At 37.8% G+C, this 19,907-nt stretch overlaps 1 protein-coding gene across 3 annotated transcripts in view; it reads left to right on the forward strand.

Moving 5' to 3' along the window:
- The window catches only part of LOC104036152 (MICOS complex subunit Mic19), a 162,691-nt gene that overhangs the window by 53,027 nt on the left and 89,757 nt on the right, over positions 1–19,907 (forward strand). For 2 of the 3 annotated variants that reach the window (XM_075711096.1, XM_075711104.1), the window contains exon 4: positions 2,693–2,837. In XM_075711096.1, coding sequence (XP_075567211.1) covers positions 2,693–2,837 — 145 coding nt within the window. The remainder of the gene's footprint in view (positions 1–2,692; positions 2,838–19,907) is intronic. The other variant, XM_075711110.1, reaches the window with a different exon arrangement.

Consider the following 19,907-nt stretch of genomic DNA (forward strand, 5'->3'; position numbering starts at 1 on the left):
GACAAATGAATTTGAATGAACTGTTATGAACAACATAGATAAAATCTTTACATTTTTTTGTGTAAATATTTCACATCATTATTGGTATTGGTATCAATGAGCAAGCTAGAATTAAATATTGTTTTTCATCTTCATATACTGGGAAAGAACACATCACTTAACTGTTCAGTAATATCATTTTATACAGGGAGTTGGGGAAAAAGGAGGTGGGTGGATCGTAATTTGTTAAAAACATATAATGCATTATTACCAAAGGTGGGAGTGGGAAGGGAGGGACTTTCCCTGCACTCCTATCAGTTACTCTGTTGCGATGGAAATTCCTTGGGGGATCGGTTTGGCAACGACAGTGAGACGCGATTACCAAAGGATGGCACAGAATCCTTTTTCCTGGGATTTTTATCACGTGGTGTACTTGGAAATCAGTAACTTACAGGATCAGGTGTAGGGTTATCCAGCTTTGGCAGGGATTTTATAGGTGCCAATTTTGGGCATCCTCTCCCCATCCTTTCCTCTCTTGCTGCGGTAGGATGCAGCTGGTCATGGCCAAGAAGATGTTCAAAACTGGAATGGCTACAAGGTGGTATTGAGATACCTGGACTAATTTTAAGTGGGCTGGTTAAGGTTGAAATAGCAAGTCTTGCCCTGAGCCCTGTGCTTGTGGGAAGCCACCATTACATAGCCATCCCTTCTGTCACTGGTGTGGCCGTACCCACAGCTGTGCTGTTGTCTGCTAATTCTGTGGGATGTCAGCTTCTGATGGAAAGCTTTGTAACGGCTTGCCGTGGGGTGGGGAGTCAGACGACTCGGGAACATAGACGAGATTCTGGGTCATCGTCTTGTAGCAAGTTTGCAGCAAAGGACATGCGGAGTTTTGGCAAAAGTAGAAAAGAACATCCCGTCCCTCTGTAGTGTACTTAGCAGGGAAGCTGAATGTAACAGCAGTCGGGTTAAGCCATCAAAGGGTTTATCCTGACATTAGGAGCCCATTATTTTTAAGTGTTAGGAAAAGCGACTTTCTTCTTTTTGCAAGAGAGGTTGAGAGGAGACCTCACGAAGCTTCGTAATTCCAGGGGCAAGAAAGAGAGGACTTGAGAAGACTAACTAAGCTTGTGTCAAATACGGGAATAATTGCCAAGAACTATATGTAAACATCTAAGTGTTTGTTTTAATTTGCAAGAGTTTGTAGTGTGGAAATCTCTGGCAGCCTTCTTCAGAGATGATCTGATTTCATATATTTTAATTACTCTTCTAGGTACAGCATGCATAAAGAGGAGACGTTTTTAGGGGAAAACCACTTGTGGGAAGTAAAATCCAGAAAGGATGAGGAAGGCGTTTACTTCAGTCTCTAGAAATGCTAAGTGCTTTCTCTGCTGTCTCTCACAAGAAAAAGCTGCTGAGGCTTCTAGTTTGACACTTTTTTTTCTTTTTCGACAAAACATGATTTCTCCAATTGAAAAGACAACCAGCATGTTTTGACTGCACCATTGATTGTGTGAAGGATTTGTTATATCAATGCTGCTGGAATAATTTGGGGGACCTTGGGAAATCACTTAATGGAATTTGGTCCGTGTCTGCATAATCTGACTTTTTTGCTAGGGTAATTGAAGATGCTGCTTAATAAACTTTTTATAAAGATTCCCAGTTGGTTGCTGCGTTTCAGAGGGTTGTGTCTGAGCACTGAAGTAATACATCTTGTAATTGTCTTTTTTCCTCCGCACCTCACTTAAATATTTTCCCCTGGGGAAGAATCTAATGTACTGTAATGCTGGTACCTTTTTACAAAGTGACCCTACTCATTATGATTTGTTCTCTGAAGCTCCCTTGACAACGTATAAATGCACTGAGAATACTTAAGGTTCCTCTCCATCACTCTTTCAAAAATCTATTTGAAAACCAGTGTTTGATACTGCCATTACTATTCTGAGTTTCCTAAAGCTACCTCTGTGTTCAGTGTCACAACATACATGCAACAGATAAGTTTTGTTAGCTAAACGATTTATATCTATGTATTTTCCTGAAAATTAGATGCGGTGTACTTATGTCAAGTACTATACTGAAGATTTCAAATATATTTATAGTTTGTGATGTACAAGTGTTGAGAATTTTCTGGGACCGGAGTTGTCTTTATTAACTCTGTCGCAACAAATTCAATAGCTATTTTCATCTCACCCTCTCAAATTGCTGGGGAAGTTTCATTCCGGTTGTTCAGTCTTTTTGCAGCTTGGTAAATAGATGCAATACTTGGGTTTATGGTATGTCCAGAGATAGGAAAGCATTATCCCATTGCAGAAAAGAACAGAGCTTTTAGCTGAAAGTGGGGTGCCCACTGGCTGTCAGAGAGAGGGATTTTCCTGGAAAAATGCTTCCTTAAAAATAGAACAAACCCAACCAACCAACAAACAGAACTTCGTGCATGTTCTTATTAAAGATATATTTTCATAAAGCTGTCAAAGGAGTTGTATTTTGTGTGGTTTAATAGTGTTACTAAGAGTTGTTAGATTTGTGGTTTTTGATTTTGACACTTTAATCTGAAATAGACTTCTGGAATTTTTAGCGAATATTCATATTCGGTTGTCTTTAAGCCAATCATAATTTACTACAGTGACTGCTTTTAAAGTGACTGTGCCTCTGTCGTTTTAAACTACATTTGGAAAACATACCTTCAATCTAAATTTCCCTTCACCTTCTGTAGATTGAAACAAGAACAAGCGTATGTACGCGATGAGTTTGGCAAACTTCTGGAACGAGAAAGGATTTCTTCAAATGAACATTTGACTCGAGCCATTCTTCGAGAGAGAGCTGCGACAGAAGACGAGCGTCAGAAGGCACAGCGTTTTGTAAGTTCAGAAACTTTTGTAGAATTAATTCTCAGATTTTTCAAACAGCCATATGTCTTCAGACTTGTTTCAAACTATTGGTAGAGGAGGAAAGCAGATCGCTTCTTGGTTTTGTTTTTTTATTTTCCTTTATTACTAGTTATGCCATTTTATTTTATTTCTTTTTTTGTCAAATATCCCTGTTTAAGAATAGCTGATTAGAAAGAGCCTAGCCTTTCTGAAGGTTACAAATACAATATGTCGTCTTGTGTATGTGGATAATATTAAATGTCTTTTTTCAGAGGGTGGAAGAGTATTATGATAGTCTAGGTCTATTTACTAAATTTGGTTATTCTATGTTAAGAAGTTACAGAATACAAGAGAACTTTTCTAAAAATTAATTACTTCGTATTTAAAGGAAGTCCATAATATTTCTGGGCTAGAAATGTGCCTAACAGTAAGAATTAAAAAAGTATCATTTCTGAAGCCTCTTATGTGCTAGAAAACAACAACAAAAAGTCTAACTTTTGATGATTGTCTCAAACCTTGGAACCAGCTTACTGAAAAATTCTGTATCAAAGAATCATATTTCATTAGAGCTGATGTACAAAAACTTCCTGACAAGGAAGTTATAAAATATGGCTGGCTGTCTTCCTCTGAAAACTGACACTATATATTTCAGTCCATTTCAAATGTCTGGCAGATTTATAACTTCTTATCTATAGTGGTTGCTTACTATATTGAGTCTGTATTGACTCTTCTTTGTCACAATAATCATTATTCTCTGAGGTGTGAATATGCTTTTTTTTTAAATTACTTGAGTAGAAATAGTAAACAAATCAGTATTTTCAAGAAAAAAAGTTTAAAATATTTATGTGAGCATTAAATAAAATAAATGGGATTACTTATGTGAGCATCTATATAAATATTTGTTTGGTCCTCTGTATCTGAAATAAAATCAAAGCTTTCTAAGGCTTATTGGCTGGTAACATGGAAAACCAATCACTTCAATAAGCAATAGCTTTGTCTATGCTGTGTAAGTAAAAATCTATTGCCCGTGTTATTTTTCCAAATCACAATTTAAAAACAAACAAATTTCACCGAAGTACACCTAATGTTAGTATCTTTTGCAGACGTTTCCCAATGCTATTTTACCTTTATGGTAATGTTATTGTTGATTAATTATTGCAGTATGGTAAACAAATGTTTACCATTTTGTTATTTTAAAATATGGGAACAAAGGAAAGCGGAGAGGAATTATGATCAAGGTATGGCCTTAGTCTTATGCCTTAAACCCTCGGATTCTTAATATTGTGCAGGAGAGACAAGGGTTTTGTGGCCTCAACCTAATGAGGAGCTGAAGATTTATAATGGAGAATATTATTTGCATAATTACCAGGGGGTTTGCATCTTTCACTTACTGCTGTAGTTAGCACTGTGCTTTTGAGAAGCACGTGATACCTTTCTCATCAGCCAAACGCTTGAGAGGTTTCTTATTATGGATATCAAACTGGTTTATTTAGCCATTATGTCAATTTTATTGTTAATTTTTACTTACTCTAGAATATTTAAGTTAGCACTGCCTATGTGAAGCAATTGGGATCTGCTGTTAACTAGTTTTGAATCTTATCAGCCTGGGGAATGTTGTTTCAAAGTGTTTGGTGTCGCTGCATGTTGAGTTGGAAGAAGAACATACAAATGGTGCTGATGAAATGAAGGAAACGCCTTAAAATCCTGCAGGATGTCCCCTCACGTGGAGGACGGCATGACTTGCTGCCCTTCCATGGTGACAGCAGTGCTACCTGGCATTTTGGAGCTGACTGCCAAAAAAGTGCTTTTGTGGAAGCATAGGCACGTCGGGGCATAGATATTGCACATCAGAAGAGAAGCAAGGTATCTCAGTTCTGCTAGTGATTTACGCATCCTGGCGTAGTCATCTCATTTTTGATCATCTTACTGTTTTGATCTGTGAAATTTTAAAATATCTTGAGGTTCTTTGTGAAAATTGCTATGCACATTTGCTATTACTGCTGCAGCTTTGTCATTTCCACTATAGTTTGTTCATTCTTTGAAGTGTACTGTAAGATAACAAAGTCACAAGTAGGCTTTGTGTGTTTGTTTCCTTAAAATGGGTCTAAATATTAAAACATTGAGTAGTTCTCACCTTCCTTGCAAGTCCTTCTGTAAGTTGCCTCCTCTATTTTCCTGTAACTGGTCAGTTTTTATTCCCTTGGCTTCATTGCTTATGTTAGCTGTTCATTTGTTTCATGGATCCAAGCTGAATTTATAAAATCTTTAACGAGGGGGATATATCTGTGTGCACCTTTTGTCAGGTAGAATGAGTAATTCCATGTTCTAGTAAACTGCTGTCTTAGGTTTGTATTTTATGTAGCCCGGATTTGATCAGATTCTGTCAGATTCTTTTTGGAGAAAAGAGTGTTTCTGAAATGTCAGTAGCATTAGCTACAACATTAATTCCTTTACTGCTGCTAAATTGTTTAAATAGTGCACAGGAAAAGAAGTTATGGTTAGAAAGGATGACTTATTTTTCCTTTAGAAAGGCTGCTAATCCACTTTTAATAAATAGACATAAAATTGTTAGATTGAAGTAATATTTCCCTTAAACAATTTTAACACCACCTGCTGCTTACAGTTTCAGAGAGAAGAAACTTTTAAGTGTTAACAACCCAAAACTTAGCATTAACTCTTCATGCAAACAAAAAAACTTGTTAAAATGAAGCAAAAATGAACAGCTGAAGGAATAAAAGCTTTGTAGGTGACAAGAACTACTGAAAGATGTCATTTGTCTCTTTAAGTGAAAGTATTCCCCTACGCAAAAAACGAAACCTAAAAGAAGTCAGGATAGCTTGGACAGCAAGGTAAGGCAAAGAGGGAGGGCATCCTTAAAAAAAAAATCTGAAATAATTTTTAGTTGAGCAGAATGAGGAGGATTGTGACACTGGTTAGGCTAAATGTTAAAAAAACCAACTGCTCCCAAAACATAAAGTATGACAAAAAGGATTTTAAAGCACAATTATACAAAGGTATAAAAGCTAACACATACACACGCACGTGTACGCACGCTCGCACCCACCCACCATGGAACAGGGATCCTACCAAAGACTGTAGGCTCAGGAGAAGATCGGGGAGTATGAGCAGCGTGCAGAAGAGGTGAGGCCATCCATAGCAGGAAAACACCCTGAATTAATTTTTTCACGTGTCTCTGAAGAGTGGAGGAACTTCTGAAAGGTCCCATGCCAAAACTTTGCAGAGATCTCCTCAAACAAGGACTGAGATGTGACTTTTTTTTTTTTTTAGAAAATGTTAAGGGAAATCCACACTTTTGCTAATAACAGCTCTTCAAGCCTGGTTGGTATTCATAAAAGCTCTGAAAGAAACTCGGAGATGATAGATGAGCTACTGATAGCTGAACTACTTATGTGCTGTGTAAGCTGTTCGGGAAAGCGCCCTCAGTACAAGTGGACTGGAAAGTGGCTGATGGGATGTCAGCTTCTTCAAAAACAATTTTGGGCGAGATCCAGAGGTTTACAAACCAGTAATTCTGATGTTTGTGCCAACCAAGGTAGAAATTACAATTTAGAGTAGAATTTCCAGACCCTGACCAAAGCTCTAGAAATCCCTCGTGGAGTCAGCGTGAGGATTTGTTCAACTGTTGATGCTTAATTCAGCAGGAATAAATCCAGCTGCTGTTGATTCCTTTAGTAATGCCTTCAGATGTGATTGACTTGGAGGAGTATTTCAGACATAACCTAACTTTCCTTATCCTGCAGCGTTTGGGTCTAGTCTTTAAACTGCCAGTGAGACTCAGTGCGCTGAAGGGCTGGTGAGGTCTTGCATCTCCTCTGGCTTCTCACCCGTCTCTGCCTGTGTGACCCTGCTGTCTCCATTGCAGCGGGGCTGTTCTTTGATACTGAAAAGAGCTGACTTGGGAGAAGTTGATTCTACTTTTCCTTTTTTTTTTCCCCTCTTTTTTTTTTTTTTTTTTCCCCCCTTTTTTTCCTCCTGTCTGGCAAGTGATGTGAACTAGCTTATTTTGAAGGGTCAGCTATACATCAGTGTTAGGTGTAAGGGATGCTTTGCTGATGAAGAATTTCTTTACCTCTTTCTCTACCCATTTCCATCTCTGCACTGCAGGTCACCTCCTGTTCTGTTGTGTCAGTGCAGGTGGTGCGGACTGAAGCAAATGCATTACAAATCCATCCTGAAGGCCTTTTTCAAATGCAGACGTGCCCACAATCTGCTTTATAGCTTGACTACAGAAGTAGCTCAATTGAGGAAATTGCAAACTGTGTATGGAGGGCAAGTTTCTGGGGGAAGAAAATGAAAACTGCTTGAACTGGCCTTGCCACCGAAGAGAGTGTTTTTGTACCTCTAGCTTTTCTTACAGTCAGTTTTGAGACATGATATGCTTTCACCAAAGGACAAAGTGCACTGTGTGCTTGACGTCGTACTTGAGAACTGCCTGTAGCAGTGCAGCTGATAAAAAATACTTCTTTCTTCCATACCCTTAGCACGTATATGATATTTTTTTTCTGCCCATCTCTTGAAGGTGGACTTCAGAATAAATTCAGTCTGCTATTTCAGTCTAGCCGTAAAGAATTTCAGTACTGGTGTGGTCCTCTTTAGCAAAGGCTGGTGCAGTCGAAGGCCCTCCTGACCGCTCCAAGAATACCTGTATTATGTTCTACTCACATAGGCAGCAGACCTATCCTCCTTTGCAGTATTTATTATTGGAGATCTTTGCTGCACACTGAAAAAATGTGGCTAGTTGAGTTGGGCATAGTCTTGTTGAGTGGCTTTAAATGTGGTAGCTTTGCCACAAATAGCTTATTGACGTTCCATCGCTTGAGTCATTATGTGAGTCAGGGTGAGACGTAGAGAATATGGAGTAAAAAAATCAATAGTTATCCAAAGTGCAGAGGACCTGTTGTATTTCCATCTCCTTACAATGACCTGGAGTTTACTGTTAACGTATTTGCTTCAATGTCTGGACTGAAACGAGCTGTCATTAAGACCCTATATGTTAGCAAATGGTTTTATTGAGCTGCCAATGACATTAACGTCTCATTTCCCTTTGAAGAGGCACAGAAATATTGTTCTGTTCATTTGCTGTAACCATAACATTAAAATTTGATTATTGCTATCATTAGAAATCTGTACCCATACTAATACAATTATATATATTTCCCCATGTATTGTTCCAGGCTTTCATTGAAGTACCTGTTAGAGAATGAACTCTGTTTGCTGAGGTGTTTTTTTGTTTTGTAAATTATTTCCTACACAAGAAGGTCTATTAATAAATTCTGTGTTCAAAAAATCAATTTGGTAGCAGTATCCTTATATTAAAAAGCACTTTTTGTACCTTAGGTGAATGTGGTAATCAGATTATTGGATATTTTTTCCTAGCAAAATCATACTTGAGATGTATAATTCTTCTTTTACTTTTCTGAGTACTGAAATCAATAGACAAAATACATTCCTTGATGTATTAGAGCTGAAGCATGTTGAGTTATGTTAGGAGTGAATTTGACCTATTGTCATAATTGAATACCTATTGTTAAAATAGAGTGTTTCACTCTTCTGTGTCTCAACTGTTTAGATGTTTTCCCTATCATCCTTGGGTGGCTGGTCCAAGTCACTACGTACACGTGCTATGCAATGACCTTTGCTTTAGTGTTGCATTTATTTTTCCTGTCCTCAATTCATTAGCTTTGTCAAGAGAAGGTCCCCTATTTTCCATAAGCAGATTATATTCTGACCCTTCTTGCTCTTTCCAAACAGTCCTGTGCTAACCATGTTTTAAGGATGACTTCACTAGAAAATACCAGGGGGAGGAATTACTAAATGAGTTAAGGCATTAGTTCTCAAGAGAAAAGAAGTCTGTTTACAAACCTGCAGTATTTATTACATACCTCATTTAGTTCATTCATCATTTTAATAGAAAAATGAATCTTTTTTGATGATTCTGAAATAATTTAAGGTAAACTACATAGCCTGAGGCAAAACATGATTGCTTACTGTAGGGAGGGCAAAGCTGTTTCTGAAAAGTACAGTATGATTGGTGACTATAATTTACAATTTATGATAGTAAAAATATTAAAGGATCATTTGAAAATTAGACTTAAGGTTTGGAAACCACATGGTACAAAATTAAATCTAGTGACAGTTGTTTTGTCTCTTGTTGTTCAGTTTTATAATTTAGAAAGCAGAAATTTAGTTTGAAATGTTCTTGAAAGTAGATATTTTTTGAGATTTACTCATAAGATTTCATTCAGGCTTATGAATGTGGTTCTTTTTTGCCATGCACTGTTGTTACTGCTATTCAGAAATAGCAGTTTTGTTGCAGTAAATAGTCTTTTTGCATTAGTGCTCTTGTGATATGGGCAAAAGTAATTCGTTTGGCTTTGTTTTTTCATGTTGTAGAAGGCAGGGTAAAAGACAAGAATGGAGGAAGCAGTTATTTTTGAATACTGAGGATGTGATCTGTCTTGTTTTGTTTTGAGGGAGGGGGGTTTGGTTGTTTTTTTAGAGAAGGAAGTGGGGTACAATGAAGAAGTCATTTACGTTTTGAAAATAGTAAACTTGATTTCAGTGTATGTGCTCATCTTATTTTGAATAAACATAATATCACAAATATGGCTTATGTCTCTCCTGGAACACATTTCTTCTCTCACTGACTTTCTCCCTCTCTTTCTGGCATTTTTACTGCAACGGTAAGGTGCTTGGGAAAGGAATCTGGCTTTCTGTCTTTTCTGGGATGTTAAATAGATGATGTGAAACTACTGTATGAAAAAGAAGCTGTTGCTGTGCAAATAGAGATTAATAATGTTTTTTTCCAGCAATGCAAGAAATGGGACTTCCTACCAAATATTTGCGAATCATGAATGGTTTTCTTATCTGGACAAATGTATGTGCCTTGAAGAAATGGTAAAGACCCACTTGCATGTCTAAAATTACTTTATTAATAAGAGTGAACAATTTTTTCCCCCCTTGATATAGTTAAACGGTAAAAATAATTTAAAATAGCCTGTGGGTGATAGTACTCTTTGTGCTGTAGGTTGTAATCCCAGTATGATCTCTGCCATGTGAACTGTTAAGCAAATGTTTTATTTCACCTCTGAAACTGCTGTTAAGTGCCTGTGAACTAGAATAAGAAGTTGCTTACCTGTATCTCTCTTCTGTCCCTTTACAATGTCCATTCTGACATTTAAATTATTTGTTTCAATGGAACAATACAAATAATTTGCTCCTTCCTTCATTTTTTCACTTGGCAACAGGTTATAGGCTTTTTTAAAAAAACTTTATATGTAATAGTTAATTGGATTTTTCTTCCCTTCTATGTCAAAGTTCGACAGATAGGAAAAACACAGTAAAAATGGAAAACTTTGAAGTAAGGTACATACAGTGACGATTTGTTCTCTCTAAATACTTATTTTTGAACGGTGAGAGGAATGTGTTTTGTTAGTCAAACAGCATTGCTATTTTTTTAATTCTTATATAGCAAACCCCAAGATATTTGACAGAAGCAAAATTAATCACTTGTGTTATCTCAGCATCCAGATGAAGATCTAGTGCTTTACAAACCCTGCTGCTCCATCAATTTGTTCTTTTGGTTGAAATCAAATTGAGTTCATTTTTATAGATTCACTGCATAATACTCTCCTCTCTCCTCCCTCATTCATTAACCAATTTGTTCTTGCTACTCCCTTTTTATTGAATGGCTAACAAAATTACCATGCTATCTTTTCAAATGAATATCATCATTCCTTGTCATGCATGAGCAAAAAGTAAGCATATTAATCCTTTTTACGTATACATTCCCTTCTTCCAGAGAGAAGGCCCATTCCTGCCCTCAAGATATCATGAAAAGAATGTTTTAAATAACGTTCTCTTGAAGCTTTGAGCACAATGCTTGTATATAAATATTCCTACCCAGACTCCTTTTGATTACTTCTGGGCCTTTGGAGCATGTACACCCTGCCAGTTGTATGACACAACAAAAGCCAAATCAAAGAGTTGTCAAGACTTGTCCTTGTACCTGACATGGTACAAGTACATGCAAAGGATTAGAACATGTTCATTCGACAGGGGTCTTGAAACATAATACAGAGTCTCCTCCATTTCAACAAAACAAATTGCTGGGTCTTGAGACTCTAGTTCTGACTTTCATTTAATATTTGTTAACTCTCAGGTTAGGTTAATTTTGGCTAAGCAAATATTCCCTTGTCTCTCCTTTAAAGTACTCTAGTTATCTTCCTTTGGGTTGGATTAGAAGATTTACTAGAAAAAGGGTGTTTGGGGGGCAGGTGGGGTAGCAAATATGAGCAATTTGTTTTACTAATGGCCACCTGAAGAATTAATGAAAACCCTTATTTCATGGTATCTGTAACTTATATGAGGGCTCTTCATTGTGTAAGATGGGTATTTTGTTTAGGAACACCAGCTGAAAGAAAGGGACCAAGTCATTGGAAGAGGACAGTTTGGAAAGGGTCTAGCTGCCTACATATAAAAAAAGTTGCTATTTGTTTAAAAGTTGCTATATTGATTAGTGGTCTTGATGTTGCTGTCTTACGATACTCACTCTGGGTAGGGTTGTAGTATTTGCTGTGATCAGGACTGCCTATTCTGTTGCAAGCAAGTTCTGAGACAAGGGCCCTTCCTTTTGAAGTATCGAGCTGAAAAAGAAAAGAAGGAGGTTTTGTTGTGAGTAACAGTAAGATGACCAGGTGATACATATCATGTTCCTTATGGCTTAATTTGGTAGCTTTATTTTATAGGCAGCCCCTTTATTTTTGTGTAACTCCCCTGAATTTTGTATACCTCCCCTATTATTGTGAGCAGTTGACAATCTGGATAGAGAGTTTTGGTGACAGAGCCTGTTTAGGAGCGAGTGGGATATGTGCTTCTTACATCTCAGAAATCCTGGAGTTATGGAAAATTTCTTTCTTCTCAGAGACATGTTGTGTCTCTGTTTTCTAGGCAGTTCTGTGGTGACAGTATTTCATAGGAATGGGAGGAGGAGGAGAAGAAATCTTGAATTTCCTTGTAACTAAGCACATGAATAGACTATGCCCCACCAACTTTTGTATTCACAACTATACCCAACATTGGGTTTTAAACTTGAGGGTAATTAAGGGTGAGACACTGGTAGGTAAATAGTTAATTACCTGTACTTTGCCTCATTTAGGAGGAGGTGGCTCTCCTGGTGTTCTTGGGGACCTGAATTTTAGTGGTGGATGTCCGTTTTCATCTTCGGTCTACTACTTGAAGCTCTTTTGCATTCAGGACTCCCATTGCCACCCGATTTTACATCTCTTTCCCATTTAGAAAATCATCTTCTTTACTGTAAGGGCAAAAGCTTTTTATCTTTTTTTTTTAATTCATTGAGTGCTTATTTTGTAATACCCTTAACTAGGGATTGGACCCTGTACTAGTTCCTCTACCTTGAGTGCTATTAAGGCATGGCAGTGACCTTCCAGCCTTAGTACCACCAAGGCAATATTAACAAAGTATTTTTCCTCATGCATTTCTGAAAGCTTAAGTCTGGTGCTGTGTTTGTATGAGGGGGAGAGAGAAAATACACTTGAGGAAAGCTCTGTTAAATATCTTCAAACAGACAAAAAAGCACATTGACTTTAATGTTGGTAAGGCCAAAGGACCATCTACATGATCAGCATTTGCAACAATGATGTCATATTCTGCTTTAACCAAAAAACAAACGTAAGCGATGCTTGAGACATTTTTATTGGTTTTGTGTTTTAATACTTTTTCTGCTGTTTCTGCACTTTGACGTATTCTTTATTTATTAATATAAGATTGAATGACTTGTGTTTCTGCTATGAGTTATTGAAGTAGTGAAACTTCAGTGTCTCCACAGGAGACCTAAATGGTGGCTGTGAAATACTGTTGCATGCCTTTTTTTCTTCTCCCCCCTGCAGTTCAAATGCAGTTTATAAGATTGAAAAGTGCTGTTGCCTCTCCTTGTCTGTCAGTTCTCTGTCTTAGTTACCACATTTGGTTAGGAAAAAGCCTACAACAGGTAGTGGATAGCGTAACAGCCGTCTTCGCGAAGAATGATTTAACCTTCACCAAAGATCACAGTTCTTGAGAATTTGTGTGTCACTAGTTAGAATGAAACGTGATCAAGAAGTGCCATCTTATACAATTACTATTAGTGTTCTCATAATCGTTGCCATAGATTCACTTATGTAGTGTCACAAAATATGCTGGATGGTTTAAGGTACTTGAAGTAGGCTAATACTTATGCTGGTAGAGTTGATGATAATCTGAATTCTAGAAGAGGCATACTAATAGGGAATGGTATTTTGGGAAAAAGGGAGAGAGGTGACAAATCAGAAAAAAATAAACCTCAGTTTTTGATGTAATTTTAAGTTTCCATGTCCTTTCGTATCAGGGTCCCACTAGATGTCTGGAATATGTTGAGATGCCTAAGTGTTATAGCAATAGGTGCCAATGTATCTAAAGCAGGTGTATACAAATCTAATTAAAAAAGATATTTCAGAGAGAGGGTGAGTAAAGAAAATTGAATGTCATGGTTAAGGCTGTGGTTTTGTCTTTTTTGTAGAGATGTTAAGAAATTTGTTGGTCCTATCATGTATTACTTGTATGATATATTCTGTGGTAGGCATGCCAGTGTGTGCGTGGAGGAAAAAAGTCTACCTCCTTTTTTTAGGGAGGGAAGAGCTTAAAGTGTAAGGGTTAATAAATTGGGCATGTTAATATACCATTTTATTTCAGCAATAAAAATTATTCTCTTGATAGTACAATCCTCTGAAGACTGAGGGCTGTTTAATTTCACTGTTCCCAACAGGACAGTATGTCATCTCTGTCCTGCAAAGAGCAGTTTGTAGCTGGAAATTCAGTATCCTTCCAAGAAATGTAGTGATGATAGCCTTTGTATGTACAATTGTGGTCTCTCTTTCTCTGAGGTTGTGTATTTGGGGAATCTGACATATTGGTGGCTGTGTTGCTCCTAATAAAAGAAAAAAATTGAACTTTGATTTATACAAGTAATGTAGAGAATTGAAGCCATTTTCTTTTCAGGAGGTAACTTCCCCTTCAAAATATGCTGTCTTCAACATGCAGCCTACAATTTTTTTTTTTTTCCTTTATAATGAATTTTGAAAGCAGAAACTGTTTTCAGCTGTCAAGTCTGCTGTTTAAAAAATGTCATAGGAAGGGTATGGGAGAAGTTTGTCAACATTCATTTTTGGGAAGCCATGGCAAAAGAAGGTGGTAATACATGCTTGTCACGTTACTTCTTGGTTAATATGGCTGATCTGATACTTATAATTTAGTTGTGAGCTTGGAAGATCCACCAGTCTGTTAGCATGGTTAGATACTGCATTGTCTTTTTCATAGATGGTTGGATTCAAATCACGTTTGTAAATAAATAAATAAAAATTAATTACTTCTCATTTTCCTAATTATCATGCAGATAAACAGTGGGGATCGTGACATTAGGATAAGTAACTGGCTTATGATTTTGCCTCGGAGAAAGAAACTCTTGCTGGTTCCCCCTTTTCCCCCCTTGGGCTGTGCAGCAGTAATAAATGAGCAAGTCCAGAGTACTTTACGATAGATAGTTAATGGTGCTGCGCCTGAGCCAACAGGCTTGTTTCTGCAGCAGCTGTCAAAATTCATAGTCATTAGCATACCTTTAATGGTTGCTTTTCAAAATAATTTCTACTAGGGTATTTAGCATTCATGAAGGAAAAAAGCCATGACATTGAAAAAGCAGTTCTAGGTGTAGGTGAATGTTTTTGGCTGAGTGGAATGCTGGAGTGTGTACGCATGAAGGGTGTAAGAGTGAATTGAAAATTATTAAAGTAATTTTGGAGGTTGACTTTCAAAGTCCATTTGTGACCACGTGTCTGTCTTTAAGCCTGTGAATAACTCAACAAAGAGCCTTCTGCACAGTTTTGTTGGGTGGTCCTTGCATTTAGAGCACAGAAAGACTGCTCTGAAATCTTCTCAGAGGGAAGAGAATTACTGGATGCAGCGGTGATAGCAGAGTCATTTCTAGGGTGCAGGGCTACCAAATACTCAACTCATGACAGCAGACTCACAGCGATGGCTTAATGTACCTGCTATTTTGGTGCAAGAGAAAAAAATAGTTCTGTAGAATAGCTATCAGATTTTCTTTTAATGCTTCTGAAGGTAGGCAAGAGGGATGTTGGAAGGAAGGGTAATGAGCGGGTGTGTTTCTGCCTTAGTAATGGGGACCTTCTAAGAAGCACTCAGAACAGGTTAGGTGGATCTTTGTTTTACATTGTCATAACTCATGTAATATTATAATTTTCCTTCTCAGTTTTATCTACCTGTTTGAAGCGTGGGGAAAAAAAAATCGTGGTTATTTCTTTTGAAAGTAATGATGCTGGAAGAAGATACTGAACCTGAGAAAAATCATTCTTTGAATGTGCTACCTACAAGTGAGCTATTGTACAGCAGAAAAATAGTGCCTGTCGTTTTCTCTTGCGGTTTGGTATGTCTTAAAAATTCATTTTAAATTTTTATATTAACAGATTTGACCTTAAGGAAAAGAAGGGGGTATTAAGGCAAACGTTCATTTATTTTAAACAGATTTTCTTGCTAGCCTGCGTTATTTTCCAGTGCCGCCAGTTTTATTCCCATATTCCTGTTTGGTTTGGAGGCTTATGGAAAAATTAAGCTGTCCTTTCTAGAAAAGAGTAACTTTATCTTCCTGCAGTAGACTAGCAGAAAGCTGGTGGTCAATATCCATCAAGCATAAATGCAGTTGAGTTTGGAGCAAGAAAAGAGGGTGACCACTGCCGTGAGTCAGTTTGACAGGGGTGTGCGTTTGGCTTGAAGTGAGAGTGGGGACACAGCCCTTGAAGGACCTTTCAAAATCTAAGTGGTTGACAACCCTATTTTGTTGGGTTTTTTTGATTGTTTTCTTTTTTCTCCTCTCTTTCTCCTTCTTTCTTTTTTTTTTCTTTAATGGCCAATCCTGGTATATTAGCGGAGTGCATCCATGTAGCCTTGAGGAGTAAGAGATGTTCTACTGGAAGATGAGCATGAAGTATCCTGATAAGGCTGAAACCTGTGGCGATACAGATTGATAGTGTGCTAATGCTGATCAACATTTCCATTAATGTTTTGTTAGACAAAGCGGATTCTGAAAAAAAAACTTCAGGGCATTTATGAACAGTGGCTTAATAGTTGTTAGAGTGGATATTATGAATTTCTGTCTTGTCATTATTGTCCAGTTTGAAAATTTGCTACTTGCAGTGTGCTTAGCCACGTGATAACTTTTGGCTACTTGAATTTTGCAAAACTAGCGTACGGGATATTTTTGTGTGCGTGACAGCACTTCTGGCTGCCCCAACAAGTAAATCTGTCAGTCTGTTAGGAGTATTAAAATTGCAAAATCTCCTAGAGGTGGTTAGTGTTACTTTTGGAGAGAGAAAAAAAAGATTACATAGATATCATGAAAAATTAGGCTCTAGTGATTTTTAGTTGCATACCCAGATCCGGTGAACTCACTTGATTGTGCTGGTCTTGATTTCTGTACTCTAAGCTTGCTTTGTAGGGATGTGATATGAAGAATTAATTTATCTGAAAGTGCTATTTTTTTTTTTCATTCAGTATTTCATTTGGGTTGGTATGGTTCATTTTAGAGGCCTGTAGCATCTGTTGGACATGGAATATAATGGTCAAAGTGGTGTATAATTATCTATTCAGAGAGTGCTGAGAGTCTCATACCTGGGAAAGTATAAAGGTGATAAATATGTTAGATTTAAAGATTGTGTAAACACCGAGTTTGGAGCTGAAGTTTAACAGATAAGAAATATCAGATAAAATAACTTCTGAAATCATGATTTTGCTATGTTACTATTGTTTTGATGTAGCTTACTTGACTGTAATTTTTCTGTTTTAAAAACCAAATCTCTTCTTTCTCCTCTTCATCTTTCCAAAGTCCCATGAAAGGAAAGATGTTTAAGTTCATGTAAGATTTTAGATATTGGGGAGAGCGATATAACTGTTATTCCATGTGAACTACTGGAGAAACCCAGGATGTTCATCTTGTCATGCCTTCTGTAAGCTTTACAAGTTGTCCTGAAAACAAAAAATAGTCTTGACAGTTGAGAATTGAGTCAACCCGTATTTTGTATAAGCTCATATTTGGGTTTTAATTTTGTTTTTTTTAATGTGGGTTATTTCTTTCCCAAATTTTGCTCTTAAATTGTTTCCTTAGACGTGTTTCTGTTTAAACTTTCCCCAATACTCCAGTTCTTTCTCAAATCTTCTGCTCCTTTCCACCCCTACCAACCCCTGTAACTCCCTCCTGCCCTTAGTCAACCCATTCTTCATTTATGTCCTTTTTTTGTTTTCTTTTTCTCCGACTTTGAACTCTTTCTCTCTCCCTTTTTTATCTCCCTGCAAAAGAACCACCAAGTCCTCCTGTTCATATCTTCAGGACAAACTGCTGCTTCTTTTCTATGATGCCTAGGAGCTAATTGTCCTCTTAGCTTCTGTTGCCTGTTGCTACAGTGTCTTGGAGCTGGTGGAAGGAATAATTGCAGAAGGAATCTGCTGTGATCTTTGCAGTCCTGGAGGATGCGTGTTCAGCAAAGCTGTGGAGGTCGCTGGGCTGTATGGATTGGCCCGTGGGAGCTCTCAGCAATGGGGCATGCATATGGTAGATGAAATTAATGCAGAACACTAGTGCCAGGCTCTGACTAAAACTTCTTGAATCAGATCTGTGCTTGGTTTGTTTTTTTTTTTTTTCCTTTCCCCCTCCAGAGGCTTATGGACGTGGCTAAGTTTAATTTAATTTTATTGGAGGTAGAAGGAGGAGGTGCCCCGAAAATGGTGTGATGGGCACTGCTCTCCTGGCAGATACCAGATTCATTGGAAACTATGGGAATGCTCAAGCGTTTCAGCAGAACAAAAAGAAATTTTATTTATTGCTAGTGGAGGGCTCTCTCTCTGAGATGAAATGAATTTGGCTTAGGCCCTCAGAAGAGCTGGAGACGAAGCGTGTAGCATCTTTAACTCTTTTCTTTCTCTTGCTTCCGACACTCTGTAGCTTGAGGCTCTGTGGAGTGGAAAATGAATGGAAAGTAATTTTATTTTGTGGCGAGGATGACACAAGGCTTTTGTACAGATGGTGGAACAGTAAGGAGACAACTGCTTCTTTTCCCAATAGCTTTCAGTGCAAGTCTGATCAATAAATTGGAGGAAGAATGCAGGGGTTCATTCACAATTATTCACAAAGTAAGTTTTACTGTCAGTCCAGGTTTGCTTTCAAGTGTGTGATGGTCAATTATGCAGAGGGTGAACAAACCTAAATAGGGGAATCTCCAGTCTGTGCTGCCTTAAAAGCTTAGTATTTCGTTTTTTCTACTGTGCAGTGGTCTTGCTGTAAGCTTTTATCCAAAGCGTAGCTGCACAGTCATTTGCAAGCAGAGGTGCGTTTTCTCTGCCTACATTTCCAGCTGGTTACGGGTCTAATCAGCTGTGCCACAACTTTTCACCTAGGATCTCTTTATAATTGAAGAGAAATGGGTGCTTTTAGGATGTGATTCTGACCTGTTTCGGATGTCAACTTTATGAAGAAGTGGATTATTTTGTAGAAATGTCCATTTCTCTCTGTATGACTGCCTGGGCTTGAGGGGCTCTAGCTGAAATGCGGTTGTCTTATTGTGTAGACATTCAATTAAGGTGATTTGCACCCAAAACATATAAATATTATAATGGTACCCACATCCATGTCACACAAAATACGCTGATAATAAATTATAAAATGAGTCATAATGAAAACCATCATGCGTGTTTTGTTGTGAGGGGTCTTCCTTGTCCTTCATTTTTTTTTCTTAGAAAACTTTGCCTAATGCAAACATATAGAGAGTTGGGGCTGTTCAGCCCAAAGGGAAGGCTCTGGGGACACCTTATTTTGGCCTTTCAATATATAAAGGGGGCTTATAAGAAAGACAGAGAGGGACTTTTCACCAAGGCCTGTAGTGACAGGACAAGGAGCAATGGTTTTAAACTGAAAGAGGATGGATTTAGATTGGACAGAAGGAGGAAATTTTATATGATGAGGGTGGTGAGAGAGTGGAGCAGGTTGTCCAGAGGAGCTGTGGATGCCCCATCATTGTAAGTGTTCAAGGTCAGGTTGGAGGAGGCTTTGAGCAACCTGATCTGGTGGAAGGTGTCCCTGCCCATGGCAGGGGGGCTGGACTAGATGATCTTCAAAGGTCCCTCCCAACCCGAACCACTCTGTGATTTTTAGATCAGAATACATTTATTCTTCATAATCATTTGTGCAGAACTGGTGGGAGTTAGCGGTTTTATACTGGCTTCCTTTTTTCTTTGTGGTGTATAGTACATTCTGTAGTCCTGCCTTTAAGGTTTTAACTATTTGGTGTTAAAATCCCTTTGGTCCCATGGGTAGTCACCGATTTCTACTCGTTCACGCGTTCCCTGAGATTGGAGCATGTTCTGCAAGATTATGGAGCGAATGAGTGTGGCCAGAGGGGGAGATGAAAGTTGATCTTAGTGCATCTTCCCACAACAGTGATTTTGATGATAGTGTCAGGCCGTATGCAGGTTTGATACAAGGATTTTCCTAAATTTTTGGACAACAGTCCTGTGACTTACTTGAATTTCATGCAGTTCAGCAGTTCTCTGCAGGATGCTATGATAGCACTTTAAGAAAATAAGAAATAGGTGGTATACGTAATTCCTTTAAGTTACAGTTTATATAGAACAATTTTTAAAATTGTTACATCTGTCATAATTGTAAATGGGTAGAGTACGTTGCTGAGTGTGGAGCTGACAACAAAAAAAAAATCAGAACTTGTACTACTAGTGAGAAGAAAAAAAGCTATTTTATACTCCATTAAACTGTTACACATCATAAATAATTTATGCTCAGCTTGCTCTGTTCTGTAGCAAAGATGATAAACTAGTCATTTTTGGAGCATTTTAATGAATATAATAGTTTTCCTGACTTTGTAACAGAAAACCCGTTCTTCCAGTATTCCCCTGGTCACTGTATGTATGTAACTGGGTTAAATTATA

The sequence above is a fragment of the Pelecanus crispus genome, chromosome 1 (genome assembly GCF_030463565.1).
Source record: "Pelecanus crispus isolate bPelCri1 chromosome 1, bPelCri1.pri, whole genome shotgun sequence".
NCBI classification, from domain to species: domain Eukaryota; kingdom Metazoa; phylum Chordata; class Aves; order Pelecaniformes; family Pelecanidae; genus Pelecanus; species Pelecanus crispus.